Source organism: Psammomys obesus, unplaced genomic scaffold, assembly GCF_907164565.1.
Source record: "Psammomys obesus unplaced genomic scaffold, mPsaObe1.curated_primary_1811, whole genome shotgun sequence".
In the NCBI taxonomy this organism is placed as follows: domain Eukaryota; kingdom Metazoa; phylum Chordata; class Mammalia; order Rodentia; family Muridae; genus Psammomys; species Psammomys obesus.
In genome coordinates this window covers 3,634-24,477 of record NW_026596065.1, presented here as the reverse complement: position 1 = coordinate 24,477, position 20,844 = coordinate 3,634, and the positions used below count along the sequence as shown (strand labels likewise).

The 20,844-nt window shown below is 36.7% G+C and overlaps 1 protein-coding gene across 1 annotated transcript; it reads right to left on the bottom strand.

The window, feature by feature from the left end:
- Positions 1 to 3,326: 3,326 nt before the first annotated feature.
- On the bottom strand, positions 3,327 to 18,791 carry LOC129689895 (vomeronasal type-2 receptor 26-like; the record flags this gene model as incomplete). The annotated part of the gene is made up of 5 exons (XM_055625270.1): positions 18,571 to 18,791; positions 13,063 to 13,354; positions 10,848 to 11,657; positions 8,549 to 8,776; positions 3,327 to 3,450 (listed from the first exon to the last, which is right to left on the bottom strand). Coding segments are annotated over exons 1-5 (1,675 nt in total), but the record flags the coding sequence as incomplete, so codon positions are not given.
- Positions 18,792 to 20,844: the final 2,053 nt, after the last annotated feature.

Sequence of the window (20,844 nt, the reverse complement as noted above, 5' to 3'; positions counted from 1 at the left end):
TTTCTAAATATAAACAAAATTTACAGACTCTTGAGTCAAGTAAATCAAAGAAACAATTAACAGAATCAAATTAACAATCACACTAAAGGAATCACAAATGACAGAAAAAAAACATTACTACAGAAACCAAAAAATTCAGAATATTCTAAGGAAACATTTAAAAAAATACTATATTCCAGTAAGCTTAAAATTTTACATGACATGGATAAGCTTTAGATTTGCCCAAGCAACAATGATTCAAACAGGAATTCAGCAATAATTCAATTACATAAATACATCCAGACCCATGAGGAAATTCAAAACGTCACAAAAGCCTCCAACCAAAAAAGGAAGGAAGGATGAAAGATCAAAAAATAAAGAATCCAAGATGGTGGATACCCGTGTGCACTGTATCTGAGAGGCAGAGTTTCAAGACTCTGAGACCAGTGAGTGGACAGGAGGCTAGAGCCAAAGCATCAACTTAGGTGCTTCCAGTTTTGGATGGGACATCCAGGTATTGGAACTGATCTGATCCAGGTCCCCACTGGTCATCTCCCAGGTCCAGAATCAAATGGACCTAATAGATGTCTACAGAACTTTTCACCCCAACACAAAAGAGTATATAACCTTCTTAGCACCCCATGTAAACTTCTCCAAAATTGACCATAGAGTTGGGCACAAAGCAAGTCTCCATGGATGCAAGAATACTAAAATAATACCTTGTATCCATTTTCACCACCATGTTCTAAACCTGGATCTCAACAATGACAGAAATAGCAAAACAAGTATACACACATGGAACCTGAAAAACGCTCTACTCAATGAGAAGTGTCATTGAAGAAATAAAGTAATCAAAGATTTCCTAGAATTCAATGAAAATGAAGGTACAACATGCCCAAATTTATGGGACACAATGAAAGCAATGCTTACAAGAAAGTTGATAACACTCAGTGCCTTCATAAGGAAATTTGAGACATCTCATACAAGCAATATAATGACACACCTGAAAGATCTAGAAAAAATATATACATACACTCAAGAGGAGTAGATGGATGGAAATAATCAACCTCAGTGCTGAAATCAATATACTAAAACCAAAATGATTCAAAGAGCCAACAAAACCAAGGACTGGTTCTTTGAGAAAATCAACAGAATAGATAAAACCTGAACCAAAGTAACAAAAAGCAGAAAGACACTATTAAAATGAACAAAGTAGAAAATGAAAAAGGGGATATAAGGACAGACACCAAGGAAATAAAAAAAAAGAATCTTTAAGTGGTACTTCAAAAGCCTATATTTTACAAAAACTTTATAAAGAATGGACAATTTTCTTGATAGATTCCAATTACCGACGTGAAATCAAGAAAAGGTAAATAAATTAAATAGGCCTATGTCCCCTAAGTAAATAGAAGTAATCATCAAAACTACTCTTCCTGAAAAGCCCTGAGCCAGATGGTTTCAGGGAAGAATTCTACCAGACCTTCAAAGAAGTGCTAACTAAATCCAATACGCTTCAAACCATTCCACAAAATAGAAACAGAAGGAACATTACCAACCTCATTCTATGAGACCACAGTCACCTTGATACCTAAACTGCACAAAGAGCTAACAAAGAAAGAGAATTTCAGAACAATTTCCCTTATGAACATTGATGCAAAAATACTCAATAAAATACTCGCAAACAGAATCCAAGAACACATTAAAGGTATCATCTGCTACCACTAAATAGGCATCATTCCAGGCATATACTGATGGTTCAATCTACGTAAATCCACCATGAAATGCATCATACAAACACACTGAAAGAAAAAACAAAACAAAACAAAACAAACAAAAAACAACAACCCATGATCATCTCCTTAGATGCCTAACAAATATTTGACAAAATCCAACACCCATTCATGTTTAAAGTCTTGGAGATATCAGGAATACAAGGCACATACCTAAACATAGTAGGGACAGTATAAGCAAGGCTATTGCCAACATCAAACTAAATGGAGAAAAATGTAAAGCAATCCCACTGAAATCAAGGACAAGGCAGGGATGCCCACTCTCTCCATATCTCTTCAACATAGTACTTGAAGTCATACTGCAAGAAATCTATCCCATGGTAGCATTAGATTGTAGAATATAAAGACTTTTTAATTAATCTTTCAACATTTTATTGTTTTAAATAAAAGCCAGTCCTGAAGATACCTGATAAAACAGGATCAGAGGAATGGGGAGGAGGTCCCCCCTATCAGTGGACTTGGCAAGGGGCATGGTGGAGATGAGGGAGGGAGGGAGGGACTGGGAGGGAATGAGGGATCGGGACACGGCTGGGGTACAGAGTTAATAAAATGTAACTGATAAGAAAAAAATAAAATACAAAAAAGTAAATAAATTGAAATAAATAAATAAATAAAAAAGAAAATCTACTTCAATATTCCAGTATGATTTCTCAAGAGTAACCATGGCACTAATTTATTAAAATTCAAAAAAAAAAAAAAGATGAAAAGTTCTGTTTCTTATAAAATTGCCTAAAGGTTGACCTTTTACAATTTAATAAATAATAATAGATTCTCATCATTATAATAATGCTTCATCCTTCTGACTTTTTATTTTTTTATAAACTTTTTCATTTTTAAAATAACATATTTGCCTCAGTATAGCTCTTCTTGTTTTTCTTTCCAGACCTTCTCCTGGACCCACCTTATATTTATTGTCTCTCAAATTCATGGACTCTTTCTCATTAAATGTTGTATTTGTATCTTTGTGTGTGTGTCTTTTTATTAATAAATACTACTTGCTCATTCCATGTGATGTTACATGTATATGTTATCACATGGTTGACCACAACCTTAAACAGGCAGCCATACTTTCATTTATGAAGATTGGCTTTTTCTGCTATTGTTGGTACTTGAAATATCAACTATAAGTGTTTTAAATGCAGTTCCATTTCTTGTGCATTGAGGAAACAATTACACATCTACTTTTCCTGGAGTCACTTTCAGGCACCGATCATTACATTTGTTTATTACAGAAATATAATTCGATCTTGAACAACTGGATATCTCACATTCAATGGGTAGCCTAAAGCATGTATCACTGCAAGAGTTCAGATGGCCATTCCATGAACCAAAAGGAAGGATTTTTAAGTAGGTTGATTTTGACACAATAGCAAGAGAACTCACTGCCACTCAAATATCACACATTGTGTGGGATCAGCAGTGGTCAGTAATGGATTCAGGGATGAGTGAAAGAGACATAGGGAAGAGCACTACATTATGACACCATGGTCACGGTCACTTCTCAGCTTTCCCATTCTACATTCCCAAGCAGTTTGAGGAAAGATATTGTTTTTATACCTGTCTGGTTGGAAATGTGCTGCTCTGGACAAAATGAACAAGAAAAACAGCAGATGGGTCTTCCTTCTTGTGGAACTTTCCAGAATCCTGGACCACAGTGCTGTGTACATACGGATTGAGGTGTCTGAAGGAAACACAGAAAAAAACTAGTCATAATATTGTACATTAATTTAAAATATTTTAGGTTAAATAACTTAAATGCACATATCCTATGTAAATTCTATGTATTTATGAGGAACTCAGACATTTTTAATACGAAAGTGTAGAATGGAGATTTGAAATTAGCACACTTCCCAATGCTAAATATTCAACCTCCCTTTGTGGTGACTAAACTGTGACTCACTTTTTCCTAGCCTTTGTGAAATCTGTATGACATCCACATATTCTCTCCTTTAATGCAGCAAGCCAGAACTCATTTTTATATGAATTATGGAACAGTTGGATTGTCAGAGAGAAACCCAGTAACTCTTCCCTCATCTCTTTCTATTTTTACATTTCCAATCATGTATTATTACCCATACACACTGTTTCAGCTGCAAAAGGAAGTTCAGTTTTCTTGTGAAAGATGGTTTGGCCATTGATGAATTATGATCTATTACTGTGACTTTTACCCTTAACTCCAAAAGCTAAGAATAGTTCTTTCTTTTTAAACATTAGTGGTGTTTTCACATAAGATTTTCACCAGTTTCATGTTAGTTAATCACATTAACTACTAAACTAACAAAACTTTAGTTTGTTATATGTTAAATTTGTGTAAGAAAAGAACAACTATTTCTTTCTATCCTTAGACCTCTTTTCTGCCTTGGTTTGGATTCAATTTCTATCTCATAAATATTAATATATTAACAGGAATATACATCTGGATAACTGGCTCAGCATTTAATAGTGCATGCTGCTCTTTCAGAGAAATATGACTTCAGTTCCTGATACACATATCTGGTAGCTCATATACATTGGCTACAGAAATATGTTGTATCAAAATCCATAAGTTGTTTTGTGTTCATGCTAGTTCACAACTTTGCAAATCTATTGATATGCTTGAGTATGAGTTGTACAAAAGTAAGGATGCTTGAACATGAGCATGCATGTATAATAAAAATATGTGAATGTATACATGTGTGTATGTATGCGTGTGTACACATAGAAACACACATACACACCTATAAAACCATGAAAATTCATTTATTTTGCAGTATGAATGAACACACCACATTGAAATGCAATTCATCTAATTCTATCTACAGGAACATGTGTTTCTTTATATGTGTATTTTATGTGTATATATACATAATTCTGAAATACCAAACTTCATTTCTGAATTAATAAAATAGGACTGAAGAGATGACTTAGTGTTTAACACGTTTGCCACATGAACATGAGCATGTGAATTTGATCATGCTGAGGGATGGAAAGAAAAGTTGTGTGTAGAAAATGTTGTTGTAATACAAATTTTGTGATCATGAAGACAGTAAGAAAATCAAAGAAATGATGTCAGCTGAATATATCAAAATTATATAGTAAAGGTTTCAGAGCCATATCCTGTTTAAAAATAAATGGCAGAGCAACTGAGGAAGATAACCAGTGTTGAAGGTGGCCCTAACAGGTACATGTGCTTATATGCATGAACACTCACATGCAAGCTCACAATCACAATGGAACTAAGAACAGCACATTACAATCATTTTAAATTTTCAAAGAGACATCATGCAATCAGGGAGAAACAGCACATACCTAAACACAATAAAGGCAATATATAGCAAGCCAATAGCCAACTTCAAGTTAAATGGACAGAAAATTCAAGCATTCCCCCTAAAATTCAGGGACAAATCAAGGCTGCCAATCACACCATAACCCCTCAATAAAGTTTTTAAATTTCTAGCTAGAGCAATAAACAAGTAAAGAGATAAAGGATTACAAATTGAAAGAGAAGTCAAAGTATCACTATTTGCAGATGATATGATACTATACCCAAGTGACCCCCAAGATTCTACTACAAGAGAACTCCTACAGGTGCGAGACACTTTCAGAGATTTATTTGTATACCAAATTAACTCAAAAACATCAGTAACCCTCCTGTATAGGGGTGATAAAAAATTAGGGAAACAACACACTCCCCAATAGCTAAAAATACTATAAAAGAACTTGGTGTAACTCCAAGCAATTGAAAGCCCTGTATGAAAAGAACTTCAAGTCTTTGAAAAAAGAAACTGTAGATTTTAGAAGATTGACAGTTCTCCCATGATTGTGGATCAGTAGGATTAAAATACTAAAAATGTAAATCTTGCCAAAAGCCATCTACATATCCAATACATTTCCCATTAATTTCCAACGCAATTCTTTACATACCTGGAAAGAGCAACCATGAACTTCATATGAAAATACAAAAGATACAGGATAGCCAAGACATTTCTGTACAATAAAACAAATTCAGGCAGTATCAACATCCATGAGTTCAACCTATACTTCAGAGAAATAGTAATAAAAATTACATGGCATTGGCACAGAAACAGACAGGTTCGTCTATAGAACCAAACTGAAGTTCTAACTGGATGTCTGCATGTAGAAAATGCAAATAGAGTCATATGTATCATGCTGCACAAACTCAAGTCCAAGTGGATCAAAGACCTTGACAAAAACTAGAGACTCTAAATCTATTAGAAGACAGAGTGGGGAAAAGCCTGGAACTCATTAGAATAGCAGACAATAGACCCACAGGCTCTAAGATCAAAAATTGACAAATGGGATCTCATGAAACTGAAAAAGCTTCTATAAATCAAAGGACACTGTCAATAGAACAGTATAACAGCCTACAGATTGGGAAAACATCTTCACCAACCCTCCATCACAGAAAGGGCTAATATCCAAAATGCACAAAAAAAATGAAAAGAAATCAAGCATCAACAAATCAAATAATCCAATTAAAACATGGGGTACAGAAGTAAACTGAGAATTCACAACAGGAATCTCAAATGGCTGAGTAGAAGCTAAAAATGCTCAATGTCCTTAGCCATCAGAGAACAGCAAATCAAAACGAATTTAAGATTCCATTTTCCTACAGTCAGAATGACTAAGATTAAAAACTCACTTGACAACACATGCTGGCAAGGATGTAGAGAAAGGGGAACACTTCTCCATTGCTGATGGGAGTGGAAGCTTGTACATCCTTTCTGGAAATCAAGCTGGCACTTTCTCAGAAAACTGGGAGTAGTTCTGACTCAAGACCCTGATATACTACTCCTGGGCATATACTTAAAAGATGATTGTTGGTATAACATTCTTTTGAAATGTATACACCTTACCCTTGTTCATTCAAATACTGACTTCTCCCCCCTCCCACTCACTGGTTTCAATTTGGATATTGCATTGTGATACTTATTATAAGCATCCTGTCTCAACTTTGTGTAAACAGGCCAAAATAAAGCAACTACCACAAAGTTGAGCAATGGTAGGAACCAGACGACAGGAAAGAGGGGAGGAGCCAGAGGACAGAAAATGAGTGGGAGAGAAAGGGTGAGAAGAAAGCTAGGAGAGGGAGCTGGAGGATAGATCTTCGAACAATGTGGAGAGATGGACTGGTCCTAATAAATCACTAACAGCAAGTAAAATGGGTGAAATCTAAATGTTAGGAAACTATGAGGGCTTGGAGGTTTAGGAGAGAGGAATTATTGCCCAAAATTGTGTTCTAGGTTAATTAAATAAACCCAGTCTCTGTGTGGTGATTTGGTTATACAGCTGTTTAGGATTAACAGTAAGCTTTACTAAAAGATAATTGTTAGTAAATATTAATCGTTACCTACAACAGATGATCCACCACACAAAAAGGACATTTGCTCAGCTATGTTCACAGTGGCTATATTTTTAATAATCAGAAACTGGAAACAACGTAGATGTCCCTCAACCAAAAACATGGGTAAAGAAATTGTGTTGTATTTGCAAAATGGAACAGTATTCAGCTGTTAAAATAAGGAAATCATGAAATTTGCAAGCAAATGTTTGGAATGATAAAAGATCATCCTGAGTGAGGTAGCCCAGATGCAGAAATACACACATGATATATACTCACTTATAAGCAGATATTATAGAACTATAGTACAGGATAACCTTACTACAATCCACAGACCCAAAGAAGCGAAGTAAGAAGGAGTGCCCAAGCGAGGGTGCCAGAATGACACTCAGAGGGAAAAATAATTAGATGTCAGAACGGGATGAAGGGGGGACTGGACAGAAGATGGAATTGGGAGAGAAACACCGGTGGGGTTCAGATGTGGGGGCAATGAGGATGGGAGGTTCTAGGGTTGGGAACAAAAAGGGAAACTAAGGAACTTACATCTTTGTTAAGATGGAGAAAACTGACAGGATAGGCTCCTGGGAGGATATGAGTGTGTCTCTAGCTGAAACTCCCCTAACAAGGAGGAAGACATGAAGCCTAAATTGCATCAACAAAACCATTGATCCAAAAATTACCCTTTCTGCATGAAGGGCGGGGGTGGGGAGGTAGGGATGCGAAGAGGGAACAAAGATTGAGGAAAAGTTTAACTAGTAATTGGCCCAAACTGAGACCCACTGCACTGTAGAGAGAATTACAGGACAGTTGTCTGGAAGGTTCCACCCAGCTGGGTGGAGATGCTGGGACTTGCATCCAAGCATGGTATGGAGCTCCAGGGGTTTTGTGGAAATGTAGGAAGGTCCTGGAGTGGTAGAAATCCTAAAAGAAGACTAATAGAGATTACTAACACAGAATCATGGGGGCTAAGAGACACCGACACATCAATTAAGGAGCAAACATGGTCTGGTCCTAAGCCCTCTGTCCATATGTGATCAATTAGTAGTTTGCTCTTCATGTGGGTCACCCGGCGAGTGTAGATGGGAGGGCCTGTTTCTAACATGGTCTCTACTGACTGCTTTTGGAGCACTTCCCCCTGGCAGGGCTGCCTTGCCTGGCCTCAGTGAATGATTATATGCTCAGTCCTGATGTAACTTGATGTGCTAGAGAGAGTTGCTATGGTGGAAGGGGAGATCTCCTTTTCTGGGGAAAGGGAGAAAGAAAAAGGGAAGGGGAAAGGGGAACCTGTAAGGTGAGAAGGGAGGGACCATCTGGGGATGTAAAGAAAATAAACTGAAATTAAAAAACAATTATTTTAAAATTTCAAAGATAGATCACACAATTTTAATAAATCTTTACAAATATTTCTCTACATATTAAACATTGAAAAATTCCAGACCTGATTGAAGTTGCTTGGCCATTTAATCAGAACTTCATTGATAAAAAAGCAATGGTCTTGTGGACTCTTGAAGAGAAACTCTCCCACTTTAACTAATAATGAATTATGCTTAGTATGTTCTACAAAATTTTGTATATCATACGTTTCCATAGTATTCTTGTTCTCCTCAAAGCTTATTTCATCTCCAGCAGCATTTGTCTCTTTAATTTTCCTCAGAAATGGATGCAGCTGAAGAGAAACGTCATTTTATATGAGTGGCCCATACAAATTACTGGTTGGTGTTCTTTAAGAGAAATCCGTTCTCTTTCTAACATGGTTTTATTTTTGAAGAGGCTTAGATTGTTTAGGTGTCTCCTCACTTTTTTTTTATTGAGATGAACAGTCCTCCCCAAGTAATGCAAGAGTTACTGAACACAAGTAGAAATGTTGTCTAAGGTATGGAACATGTGCAGCATGCTCTTAGAGGGAACAAGGCTCTGTGTCTTTTTCTAGTATGAGCAAAATATTTTTAACTAGAAAATGTAAATTTTTGTAGAGAAAATTTTGACTAAAATTTAAACATTATTTTAGTGGGTTCATATGTATTAAGATATGTCCATTTTTATGCCACACATGAATATGAGAGTATTTCAATTAGGTAAATAGGTATGCATATATTTAAAGAGAGTACCTTGATATGATAACATTAGTAGGAATTTATGCAAAGCTCCACATTCATTTAAAAATGTATATTAAATAAATATAAAATTTATGTCAGTTATAACTCAGAAAACTGTAAAGGGACCCACTGCCTGCCTTCATTTCTCTTTGGTTTGTTTTCTGTAACAATAGTTGACTTTCAGTTTTGATATGAACACCATGCAGGACAATATGCACTACAAATGTGCCTGGTGCCTCTGAAGGCCAGAAGAAGCTGCTGGATCCCCCAGAAGAGGAGTTACATACAGTTGTAAGCTTTTATATAGATACCAGGAACCAAGCATGGGTCTTCTCAAGAGCAAGAAGTACTTCTAAACAGAGCCATCTCAACCCCCTAGATTTGTGTTATTTTTGTTTTTGTTTATTGTCTACAACTATGTATATATGTACACAAAGTGTATGCCTGCTGCCACAGAGAGCAAAAGAGTGTGCCAGATTCCTTGGAGCTGAAGTTAAAGACAGTTGTGAGCCACCATATGTGTGCTAACAACTAAACTCATGTACCCTGTATGAGCAGCACATGGTTATATCTGTTGAGTCATCCCTCAACCATGATTTAATTACATATCTATCAAATAAAATGGGTTAGTACTTCAACTTTTGATATTCAGTGTTGTGTTACCTAATTAAACTCATGTTATAAAGAACTGTTGCATAGGTACTCTGTTATCCATAGAAGGTATATACAAACTTACCTCAAGATCACATCTGCGAGAAGCCATATTCACAAACTGTGTCAATGTCTATGTCAAATATTATTGTTTTCTATCATGCTCAATATTACATTTTGAGATGTAATTTATTTTTTATTTATCTATTTATACATTCAGAATTTATTTTTTATTTATCTATCTTTGATAGAATTTAAAGTGAAATTGACTTGTTCAACAGTCTTATTGATGATACCCTATTTGAAGGTGATCATTGAGGCTCATATGTGTTGATGAGTCCTGTTTTTATCTTGTTGATGTAAAACCCAAACAAAGCCATTTATCACTAATGCATGAAGATATAGCCTTGGCTTATGAATATTGTTTGTGCTCTAACATTTAAGAATGGAAGCATAGTTTTGGTTATATCTTCATTTACAAAATTAAGAATAAATAATTTGTATAAGCAATTAATTTTCTGTTACTTATGACTCTAGGACAGATGATTTATTTTCCACAAAAGGATCTCCCCATGGTTTTGTGTCCTTAAAAATATAGATTGCATTTTATTTAATGTAGCAGCTTTGGGTATGGTCACTTTGTCTATATCTTATGACACTCGACCTATTCCATTAAAGCCCATAAAATTTGGTTATTGAACTTGCTATATTTTTATATTAATTACATAGATATCTTACAGAATTTCTTCTCACAAAAGAAAAATATATGATGAAAGACATTCAAATTTACTGTCTTCAAATCAGTGCTTTTAGTTCTAAAATCATGTAAGATAATTATAGACATATATACATACACTGGTACAGAAACCTTTTCCATTTTAGTGTATATTTTTAAGTATAAGATGAAAATATTTTAATGGCTTGAACACAGTAAATTACTTACTAATAATATGAGAACCTGAGCTTCACTTGCTTCTGTGTGAGACTTACTTGCCATGGTAGAAGCCAGTCCGTGTTTCTATCTTCTTTAGATTCCATTTCAATTTTGTTCAATAGCATTTTATGGAGGGCATGGGCCACTGCATACACTGCATTCCATATGGAATAGCTGTGCTCAGAAATGGTCATCATATCCACTTTTTCATGATTAATCTTTAGGGAAATATTTGCTGGGCAGGGTTTAAGATTTTTACATGGTAAAGCAGGTGAACAAACATAATAATCCATCCAGAATCTATGGAAGTAAAAATCTCCTGGGTACTGGGAGGGTGTAAGATCCTCAAGAAAGTGCTTGAAGCCAGGGATGGTTCTCTTCTTTGAAAAGGAGATGCTTCCACTGAAAAAGTTTAGCAAATAATTCTCATTTGCTATAGAATCTAAATATACAAAGTGTTGCTTTGCCATGATCCACACATTCCCTCCAGCTACAAATATTTGGTTATCAAGGCAGAATAACATCAAGTCATCTATATCACCATAGAATATCTGTACATTTACTTGTGTATGTTGGTTCAAGTCCATCAAAATAGCAACATTTTTTAACCCCACTTTCCAAAAAGCAGGGAATTTTTTTGTAAAAGCCACACAGATATCTTCTGATACCATCTCTGCTCTCAGGTGAGAGAGGAACTCTTTTCCTTTCCGATCATCAAGCACAAAAAGCCCCACCCAATTCCAGCCAAAGTATAGCAATAAAGAGATCACTCCATGGGCTAGACCTCTGTCTTTAAGAGACATCTGGTAAAGGGATGGGAATGTAACTTGGTCATTTAGCTCAGTATCAAAAGGTCCATATGTGACCTGAAAAAGCAAAGAAAAAAAAAGGTGGGGATTCTGACTTTAGAGGTATTTAGGGTCATAACCCTAAGAGAGGAAATGGGTTTATTCTTCACATATGAATTGTTTAAATGAGTGATAACAATCAGAGTTACACTGTGGGTTTTGTGATCTTGATTATTTCTGACCTGTACATTCACCCAATGGTTTCTCTGTTTGCAGTAAAGCCTTCTGATGGATGCTTTGCTTCAGCATAGGCTGGCAATAGTCAGTAGTGGGAATATACCTAAGTTGGTATTATCTATCAATTTTCATCTGAGATCTACTATCCTGAATGAGTTCATAAAAGTTTCTTGGAGTTTTTCACTGGTGATGATCTTGAGGATTGTTCCAAATTTAGTTACATGTCCTGTACTTTCTATTTTCTATGTCAGATATTGACCACACTATTAATTATGAGATTTTTATAAGCTAGATTGGGTAGTTAGGTATCTGTGTTTTAGAGTTTGACTTGTGAGCACATACAGCCTGAATATCCATAGTACACCTTGCCAGCATTCTATTTGGAGATAGAATTATGAATATTACTAAGTGATCTGCTGTGAAATTCTCAGAATGTACTGCTCATTCTTTTCACCACACTCTTTCCATTGTTAATCATTGCCTTATCAAGGTAATTCATTCACTGCTTTTTGAAATCTGCTTACACTGAACATAAACCACTTGTTTGTTTTCTTTTTTTTACGTATTTTATTTTTTTTCTTTTGAAATCTGCTTACACTGAACATAAACCACTTGTTTGTTTTCTTTTTTTCATATTTTATTTTTTTTCTTATCAGTTACATTTTATTAACTCTGTACCCCAGCCGTGTCCCGATCCCTCATTCCCTCCCAGTCCCTCCCTCCCTCCCTCCTCTCCACCGTGCCCCTTGCCAAGTCCACTGATAGGGGGGACCTCCTCCCCATTCATCTGATCCTGTTTTATCATGTATCCTCAGGACTGGCTGCAAAGCTCTCCTCTGTGGCCTAACAGGACTGCTCCTCCCTTGGGGGGTGGGAAGGCCAAAGAGCCAGTCATTGAGTTCCTGTTAGAAATAGTCCTTGTTACCCTCACTATGGGAAACCAATTGGTTACTGAGCTACCACAGGCTACATCTGAGCAGAGGTTCTAGGTTACATTCATACATGGTCCTTGGTTGCATGTCAGTCTCAGAAAAGACCCTGTGCCCAGATATCTTTGGTCCTTGTGGAGCTCCTATCCTTTCCTCATCAGTCTAACTCCCCTTCTTTCTTATGATTCCCTGCACCCTGCCAAAGGTTTGGTCACGAGTCTTTGCTTTGAAAACACCGCTATTTAGAGTCTTTCCAATGCGCTCTTTTTGGTCAGATTTCCTATGTGATTGTGAACAAAAAGACTTTTCTAACTTACTTGTGGGACTTTGTAGAGTTCCAAAAGTGTTTCAATAGCAGCAGAAAATTCTGGGCTGGTTCCTGAAATGATTCCTAGAGTTTTGTGTTGCACTTTGCATTCATAGTTAGGGATATAATCACTCTTTCCAGACAACAACATCAGAGGCCCCTCCAAGGTTCTTTTGTTAGAATTAAAGGCATTGTAGACATGGAAACCCACGGTCACATTGGGAAGCAGTTGTGAGTCCTTATTGATCTCCTCAATGGCAAAGTATAAAGTCAGCAAAATTTGATAGTTTTTCCATCTCGAGCTAAACTCATAGAGTTAGACTGAAGAGTATAGTCAGTCCATTTTTCTCAGAGACTTTTTTAAAGACTTTTTTTTTCAAATTCAGAAACTTAGAGTTCTTAGGACTTCACTTTCCTGTGACATGGAAAGCTGTTGTGAATAAGCCCCTGACAACTGAGTTACCTCATGGAATGGCTCCCAAATGCTCAGAAATTAAACTACACCTAGTAATTGTTTTCTTGAGGTACATTGTGTGGATAACATGTCTCTTGTCTGTGTCCTATGACTGCTGAATGCATAGGTGCTTATGATGTTGCTGTTCATGGAAGCACTGTGTCATGGGAGAGTCAATAAGGTGTTCACTAGGTGTGTGGATAAGAGCTTCATGTCTTTTTATTTTGTAATGATTCCATTTCATACTCACTGGAAAAATTGTAACAAGTGTGTTTGTAGGTACTCCCAGTGTTAAAGTGTCTCTTTGAGGGATAGAAAGATCTTTAGGCCTCTAGGCACACTGACCACTTTAAATAAAAGCTAGCATTAGTTCTCAGTGCCCATAGTGCCTTGGTACCATGTGTCGCTATAGGTCATAAGATCATTTCTGGCATCTTTGGGCACCATGCACGTCTGTGGCATTCACACATATACAAGAATGTAAACACTTAAATATATGAAATAAAAATAAATAAACCTGTGTAAAATAGTGTTCCGTGGGCATGAGATATTATGACTACTTGTTGCTCTTGTGGAGGACCCTGATTCGTACACAGTAGCCAGTTTTAGGTTCCAATAATATGTTACACCAGTTCTATGGGATTCATGTCCTCCACTGGCCTCTCAAAGAACCATGAACAGAAGTGGTGAACACACTCAAACATGTAGGGAAAACACTTGTAAACTTAATGTAAATATGAATATATATTTACAAAAATGTAAAAAGTAGTAACTAAAGGAAAAATGTTTCTAGAAGTTTTCAGACTAAATCATTGAGTAGAGTTTCCTGGGTAAGGTAAGGCAGTGGGAAAAAAGTAAGTTAAACTAGCATATAAAAGAGAGGAAAAGGGGATATTAAGACATTTAAAAAATAATGCTCACTATGAGAGGATATTGAACTTTGGTGCATATAGGTGGGCTGAATTGTGTCACTCATGGCTTTTGTGCTTGCAGATGCATCCTCAGAAGTTTCTTTAAAAAATTGTGGTAGATAAGAGTCTGGGTGATCTTAATAGAGGTAGATTAACATAAATCATGAGCCTGAAGTCCACTGGGTTGTACTGAAGGAACAATTCTGCCTTAAGACCAGCTATCACAGAAAATAAATGCCATTTGGTTGTACTGCATTACCTCTGAGGTCTATGGCTAGATGCTATGTTAAGAGAATATCTATCGATCAAAACAATTAGCAACAACTGAGAGAAAGAGATTAGTCTTCCCCAGGGATTATTCCATACTAAATATCGAACTGTATGAATGTATGTGTGTGTCAATGAGAACTCCTGGGAAGAGCTGTGCCTGAGAAGACTGGCTATAAAAACTTCATTGATGTGGAGAGATCAGAATATAGTAGTTCTAGGGGCTTACTATCTTAGTGCAGGCTATCATCAGCACCCTGCATAGCCATATTTTGGACACCTCTGAGGTTGAAATGATATATCTAGATCTAGATCTAGATATCTATATCTACCTTCTATAGCTAATGAATAAAATCATTTTGGAATGTAGTACCCCAGCACACCACTGGCTTCTGCCAATCTAAAAGACAAGAATGACATCACATAGCATCATGGCCCTGTATGATAACTTGCCCCATCTTGATGTAACCCCCTCTCTGATATTTCCAGTGATGCATTTGATTTATACCTTTCTTTATACTGTTATTATGAAAACTGCTGAAGGTGCTTCCACATTGTAACATGAAATGTGGGATAACATAAACTGTGTTCAGAGACTCTCGAATATATTCTACAATATATTCTCTCTTTTTCCATTTTAGCTGTGGGCTGATGTTTTTCCCATCCCATAAAAGCGATACTAAAGAATAAGCAATGGATTCAGTTGGCTATATCCTTATACTTATTCATTTATATATGTATGAAGGTCATCAGGGGCAATCAATATGTGCCCAAAGGGACCTAAGTACCCTGAAGCACCCACCAAGGAAAAATGCATGGTCTGGACACACAAGTAGCTGATGGGCTGATTAGGCTTCATGTGGGCTAATTAGGGGAGGGGGAGCTATCTCTGGCATGGAATATCTTTTCTGTTTGTTGATCACTTTCCCCTGATGGAACTGCCTTAACAGACTACAGGAAGATAGATGAACAAGTCATCATGAGACTACAGGAGATTGATTGTGCAGGTATGGGGTAGAATAGGGGAGGGGGATTGCTAGAGGAGGGTGAGGTGTATGACCAAGATATAAATTGAATTAAATAATAAAAAATATTCAAGTGAAAAAATATGGAAATAAATTCGATGTTCTCCATCAAATCCCTCAGAGAGTTCTGCTGAGTATGGATTTAAGGAATTTAATGAAAAAGGCTTTCTCTGACAGACTTCAGGAGTCAGTAGCTATGCCTATCCACAAATAAGATAAGCAGAAATGACCTTTTCTTTGATGATATTTTAACTCTGGTAATGCTGACAACTGAACTATGAATATCCATATGTTTCACCAATCCATTCCTGCCCAACATTGTTGAGTTAAATGCCCTACTCTCCCTGACAAGTTAGGTTACTTTTTCCAAATTTCCGTCCACAGAAAAAATCTTTCAGACCTCACTTGTCTGGTGTTTGAAGGCTGCTAATATTCTGTGTGACAGCTGAAGCCTTAATGTTGTCTTGGGTAACATCCAGAGACTGTCAACCTCTGCTCCCTACAAAGTCTTTGAGATTGCCATGGAGGATCTCAGACTGAGGGTCCAGGTATCCCTTAAGTCTGTCATTTTGACTCACATAGAGGCAATTTGTATTATACTTCCTGCTCAAATTTACCCCTCTCAGATCTCTTGATGTGTTGACAGCAAGTTGTCACTGTAGAAGTTTAGCAGAGGTAATGAAACCTTAGGTAGCTTCTCTGAACAATGCTGCAGCTTCATGGTTAGTCCATATCATACATGAAAGTCAGGCCTTGTTCTTTTCTACAGATACTAGGTTCCCTGATGAAGAAATCATTACCTTGCCAGCTTCACACTGAAAAATCCAATCTCACAGTTTGAATGGAATTCAAACTGAAGCTACTAATACCTAACAGTTTACTTTTTACAGTTCTTTCACTGAAAAGAACTTGATTGTCAAACATTTATCCCAGTAAACAAACAAATCTGTCTCCTGGTAAACGCTTGGATGGGGGAAACAAACACTTCAAAGTTGATGTAAATTTTGAATGTCTAAGAAAGTGATTTAAGCTATGTAATTCAAAGTTGTAAATGTTTGAGCAAGTGGTTTAAAGTATGTGAAAATGAGAGTTGAAGATTTTAAAATTTCAGAGATTTAAAATATTAATACGTGGCTTTCTGATATACTATGAAAACCATGATATGAAAGCGCTGGCTTCTCTCTCATAGTTCCAGAATCAACCTTTTTATTACCTTTTCATTCCTGCTGAAGACATACTTCAATGCTTTCCATTGTGCTGAAATCTTATCTGTCATTACATTCAAAGAGAGAGGAAATGCTTTTCCTTTTTAAACCCCAGAACCAAACATCCTTCTTGGTGCCCAAGGGTTAGCAGTAAAGCATAAGTTTAACCCAGATATGTACAGACAGTTGTTACCTGTCTTTCCTACAGTGAGAATTTCAGTGTAGATTACAGATTGTGGTCATGTTAATATATTTTAAACTTTTATATCTTTGGGTAAACTTTAAAAATTATGATGTAAGCTTCAAGGAATTGAGATTTGATCCACCTTTCACAAGTGAAACAGAATCTACATTAAGACTTCTGTCAATTAACAATTCAGTCTTTTCTACCTATTATCTATGTCTGAGGATGGGTTCCTTCCTTCCTCTGGTGTAGGGATTTCTTCTCTCTCTGGCTTCAGTGTGTTACTGAGCTATAGTTTCTCTATCTTGTGAAATCATTCCTAAGAGTGCTTTATTTCCAAAATAAATCAGGCATCCTGAGGTGTTTTTTTTTCTATTCAAATATTCCATAATGCTACAACTACCAGGACCACAGGCTTGTATTTCTGTTTCCTGCTCAAAGGGGAAATATGTACTGACATTTCAAGAAGACACTTCACAGCAAAGGACCATCCTAATTTCTAAATTGATGTTCAAATGAACACATGTACCAATCATAGCATCAACAGAAAAACAGGTAATATGAAAAAGCCTAATGATTCCTCCACAGTATCATAAATAACCAACAACTGAACTCAGTTTCTCAGAGAGTCAAATTTGCAGAAAAATGCTTCAGATAGCAAAAAGATGAAAAACAGAAAAGACAGAATCAAACAATGAATTAAACTGGATATTGAGAGAAGAATCAACAGTGTACAAGAGAATTTGGAATAGCAATAGAAAAAAAAATAGCAATCCACAGGAAAGTCTCGGTAGCATAAAAGACAAATCCTAAGACAAAATTGAGACTCTGAGGGGGTAAAAGGACAGATACACATGTTGTAAATGAAAATCATAAAACCTCCTATCAAAACACAAAGCACTGGGTTTCCAGCAGGTATGAATGACATGACTGTCAGAACACTTCATTACAATGTCAATGGTAAATAAATAAGGCATAAGTATGACCATAGTGTCTAAACTCTGAGATAAATTAAAGATACTAAAACCAGAACATGTGGAAGAGGAAATTTTAAGATTTGTACTGAGGACATGGGTATATTCAAGTTCATTTTAGCAGAAACTCTCTAAGTCCCTGGAAAGAAACAGATATTTAGACATAAGACATTTAGATGGCCAAATAGAGGTGAGCAGAGTGGAACTGTATCTTGACATATTTAGAGTCAATGTGTTAAAAAAAATATGTAAGTCTGACCATGGAATAACACTATGGAGCAGACACAAAAGTTGGTGGTTTCTTTCTCTAATTTCTTCCTGACTGGAAACATAGCAAAGCAGAGTGGAAGTATTTATAGATTTATAAGGAAGCAGGAAAATGTGAAACTGTCTTTCACATTGCTCCATATCTAGTTCATTATTCTCAATGGAATTACATGTGTTTAGCATGTCATGTATTATCTTGTAGCCAGAACACCCATAGCAACAAGTACTCACAGAAAGGTGTCCCATCGTAGACTTGGTTCACTCTCAAAAATGTTCTGAACATTTTGGAGTATTTCAACTTGGATGTGAATGGGGATAAATGTACTGAGGATTATGTCTGCCTCCATGTCAGTGCTGGGCTCCCAGTATTGATGACAATTGAGCTGAAACATCTCCATTGATGTATATGCAGATTGCAGGAGGAGGATGAGACCAAGCAAAGGAAAGGACATGTCAGGATCTTCACTATACATATATAGTCCCCTGTATTGAGGCTGATCCAAGGAGATTATTGGCTGTGATCATGGAACAGGTTCAGACCTCAACAGTGTCAGAGAAGACTTTGTATGCTACAGCTGCTTCCTACTCTTGCTTCAGGCTCTCAGTCTGTGCATACCCAATGGTTCTAATGACAGGCCAGCACACACACTGCAGCAAAGTCCAGACAACTGGGGGTCACAGTACTGAAATATTTCTGTCACTGTAGCCAGATTTGCTCTGAATTTTCTGTCTTTCCATTGTTCTACTTCCTTCTCATCCATGTGCTCTGGGAATCCCATAGCCCTGGGGCTCTGCACCTGCTTCCTCCATGTGGGTGAAAAACATGTTTGGTTCTTTCTTTCTTCACCAACCTGGATGATTTCATCATAGTCCATAGTGACTTTAGTGAGCACCATCATCTGAGATAGAATTATAGGTCATCAAAAACAACTTGTTTGTTCGGGATTGCTATTGTGAAAGTAGTTAGAACATTTAATTTCCTCTAGTAAGGTGAGCGGGGGCAGACACTGACATGAACTTGGTTGCCTTCTCTTTGCTCACTTCCCCCAGTCAAGGTGGCTTTACTAGGCCACAGAGTAAGGGGGTCCAGACTGTCCTGATGAAATCTTATAGGCCAAAGTCAGATAGTAGTGGAAGAGAGCCTTCCCTAATAGTGGACTAGGGGAGGAACACAGTGGAAAAGATGAAAGGAGGGTGGGACAGGGAGTAGATGGGGAACGGGACTACAGTTGCGATACAAAATGAATAAACTGTAATATATAATAATAATAATGAAAAAAATCATCAAAAAGAACAGGTGATTTGAAAACTGTCATAGCTGTTTTCCACAAAGCACACTTAAAATATTCAGTTTTAAAATATTCAGTGCATTTTTTTTAAGAAGAGGAACTTGTGATATCAGTTTCCAGTGTCTGACATTCAGAAGCCCATTGGCTTTTTACCTATCTTGACTCATTTGCAGCTACAATAATAAAGATGTAAAAAAAGTAAGTTTATTACAGCCAACTACAGATGATCATTTTCTACCTCACTCTTTCATATTATTAAGATCCTCAAGCCTTACTCTCACAATTTGTGTTCTGCTGTTAGTACACTATTGTACCAGCCATTCCACAATTATATTTTTCAATAAAACACAATTTGGGGTCAGAAATACCAAAATAATCCAAGAAGTTTCAAAAGTCCATCAAAGCAAGATCTTTATTTGAATTAGGAGGAAAAAACTGACTAGTTGGGGACAATAGCACAGATGTGGGCACTGACTGATTCTCTGAACATTCGTCATAGTATAAATATTTAAGCAGATGACAAAATGATACTGTATTCAGGCTGCTGGTGATTGGTCAGGTCCTCCTAACAGATGCAAGAGCTGAGCTATGACCTAAAGTGAAATTGTACAGCATTTTTATAGGATGGAACCACAAGTCAATGGGGAGCAGAGCAGGTTTTAGCATTTTCTAATCATACTTAGACCGGGGATTTTTGCCAAGAAAGCAAACACTGGCAACTCAGGCTTCTCCAGGACACCTGGGTTCAGGGTTCTCAACTCAGCTTTTGCATTCACATCTCCTCCTGGAATTCTGGACCCCAAATCAGAATGTTACAGGAACAAAAGAGGGGGAAATCTGCTCATAGCAGATTTAAGTCATGACAGGAAACACATTTGTGCCTTAGTTTAGATGATCAGCAACTTTTCTCATTACATTCCTTCCTGATTAACAGACAAACATGAAACACTTAAAGAAGCAGGATAGGAGAAGGTTCTTGGGCCTGTGTATATGAACTCAGTTTTGAACCTGGCAGCAGAAGTGCTGAGATGTCTGACTCAGGCAAATGTCTCCTAACAACAACAAAATGACACTTCATCTCTGTACTTTTTCTAACTTGCTGTAATACTGTTTATTATAAATAATATTGATATAATTTTATGGTATTATTATATATTATTGTTATTATAATACAATATAATGCAAATCAAATTTAGATATCTAAATTATGGAAAAT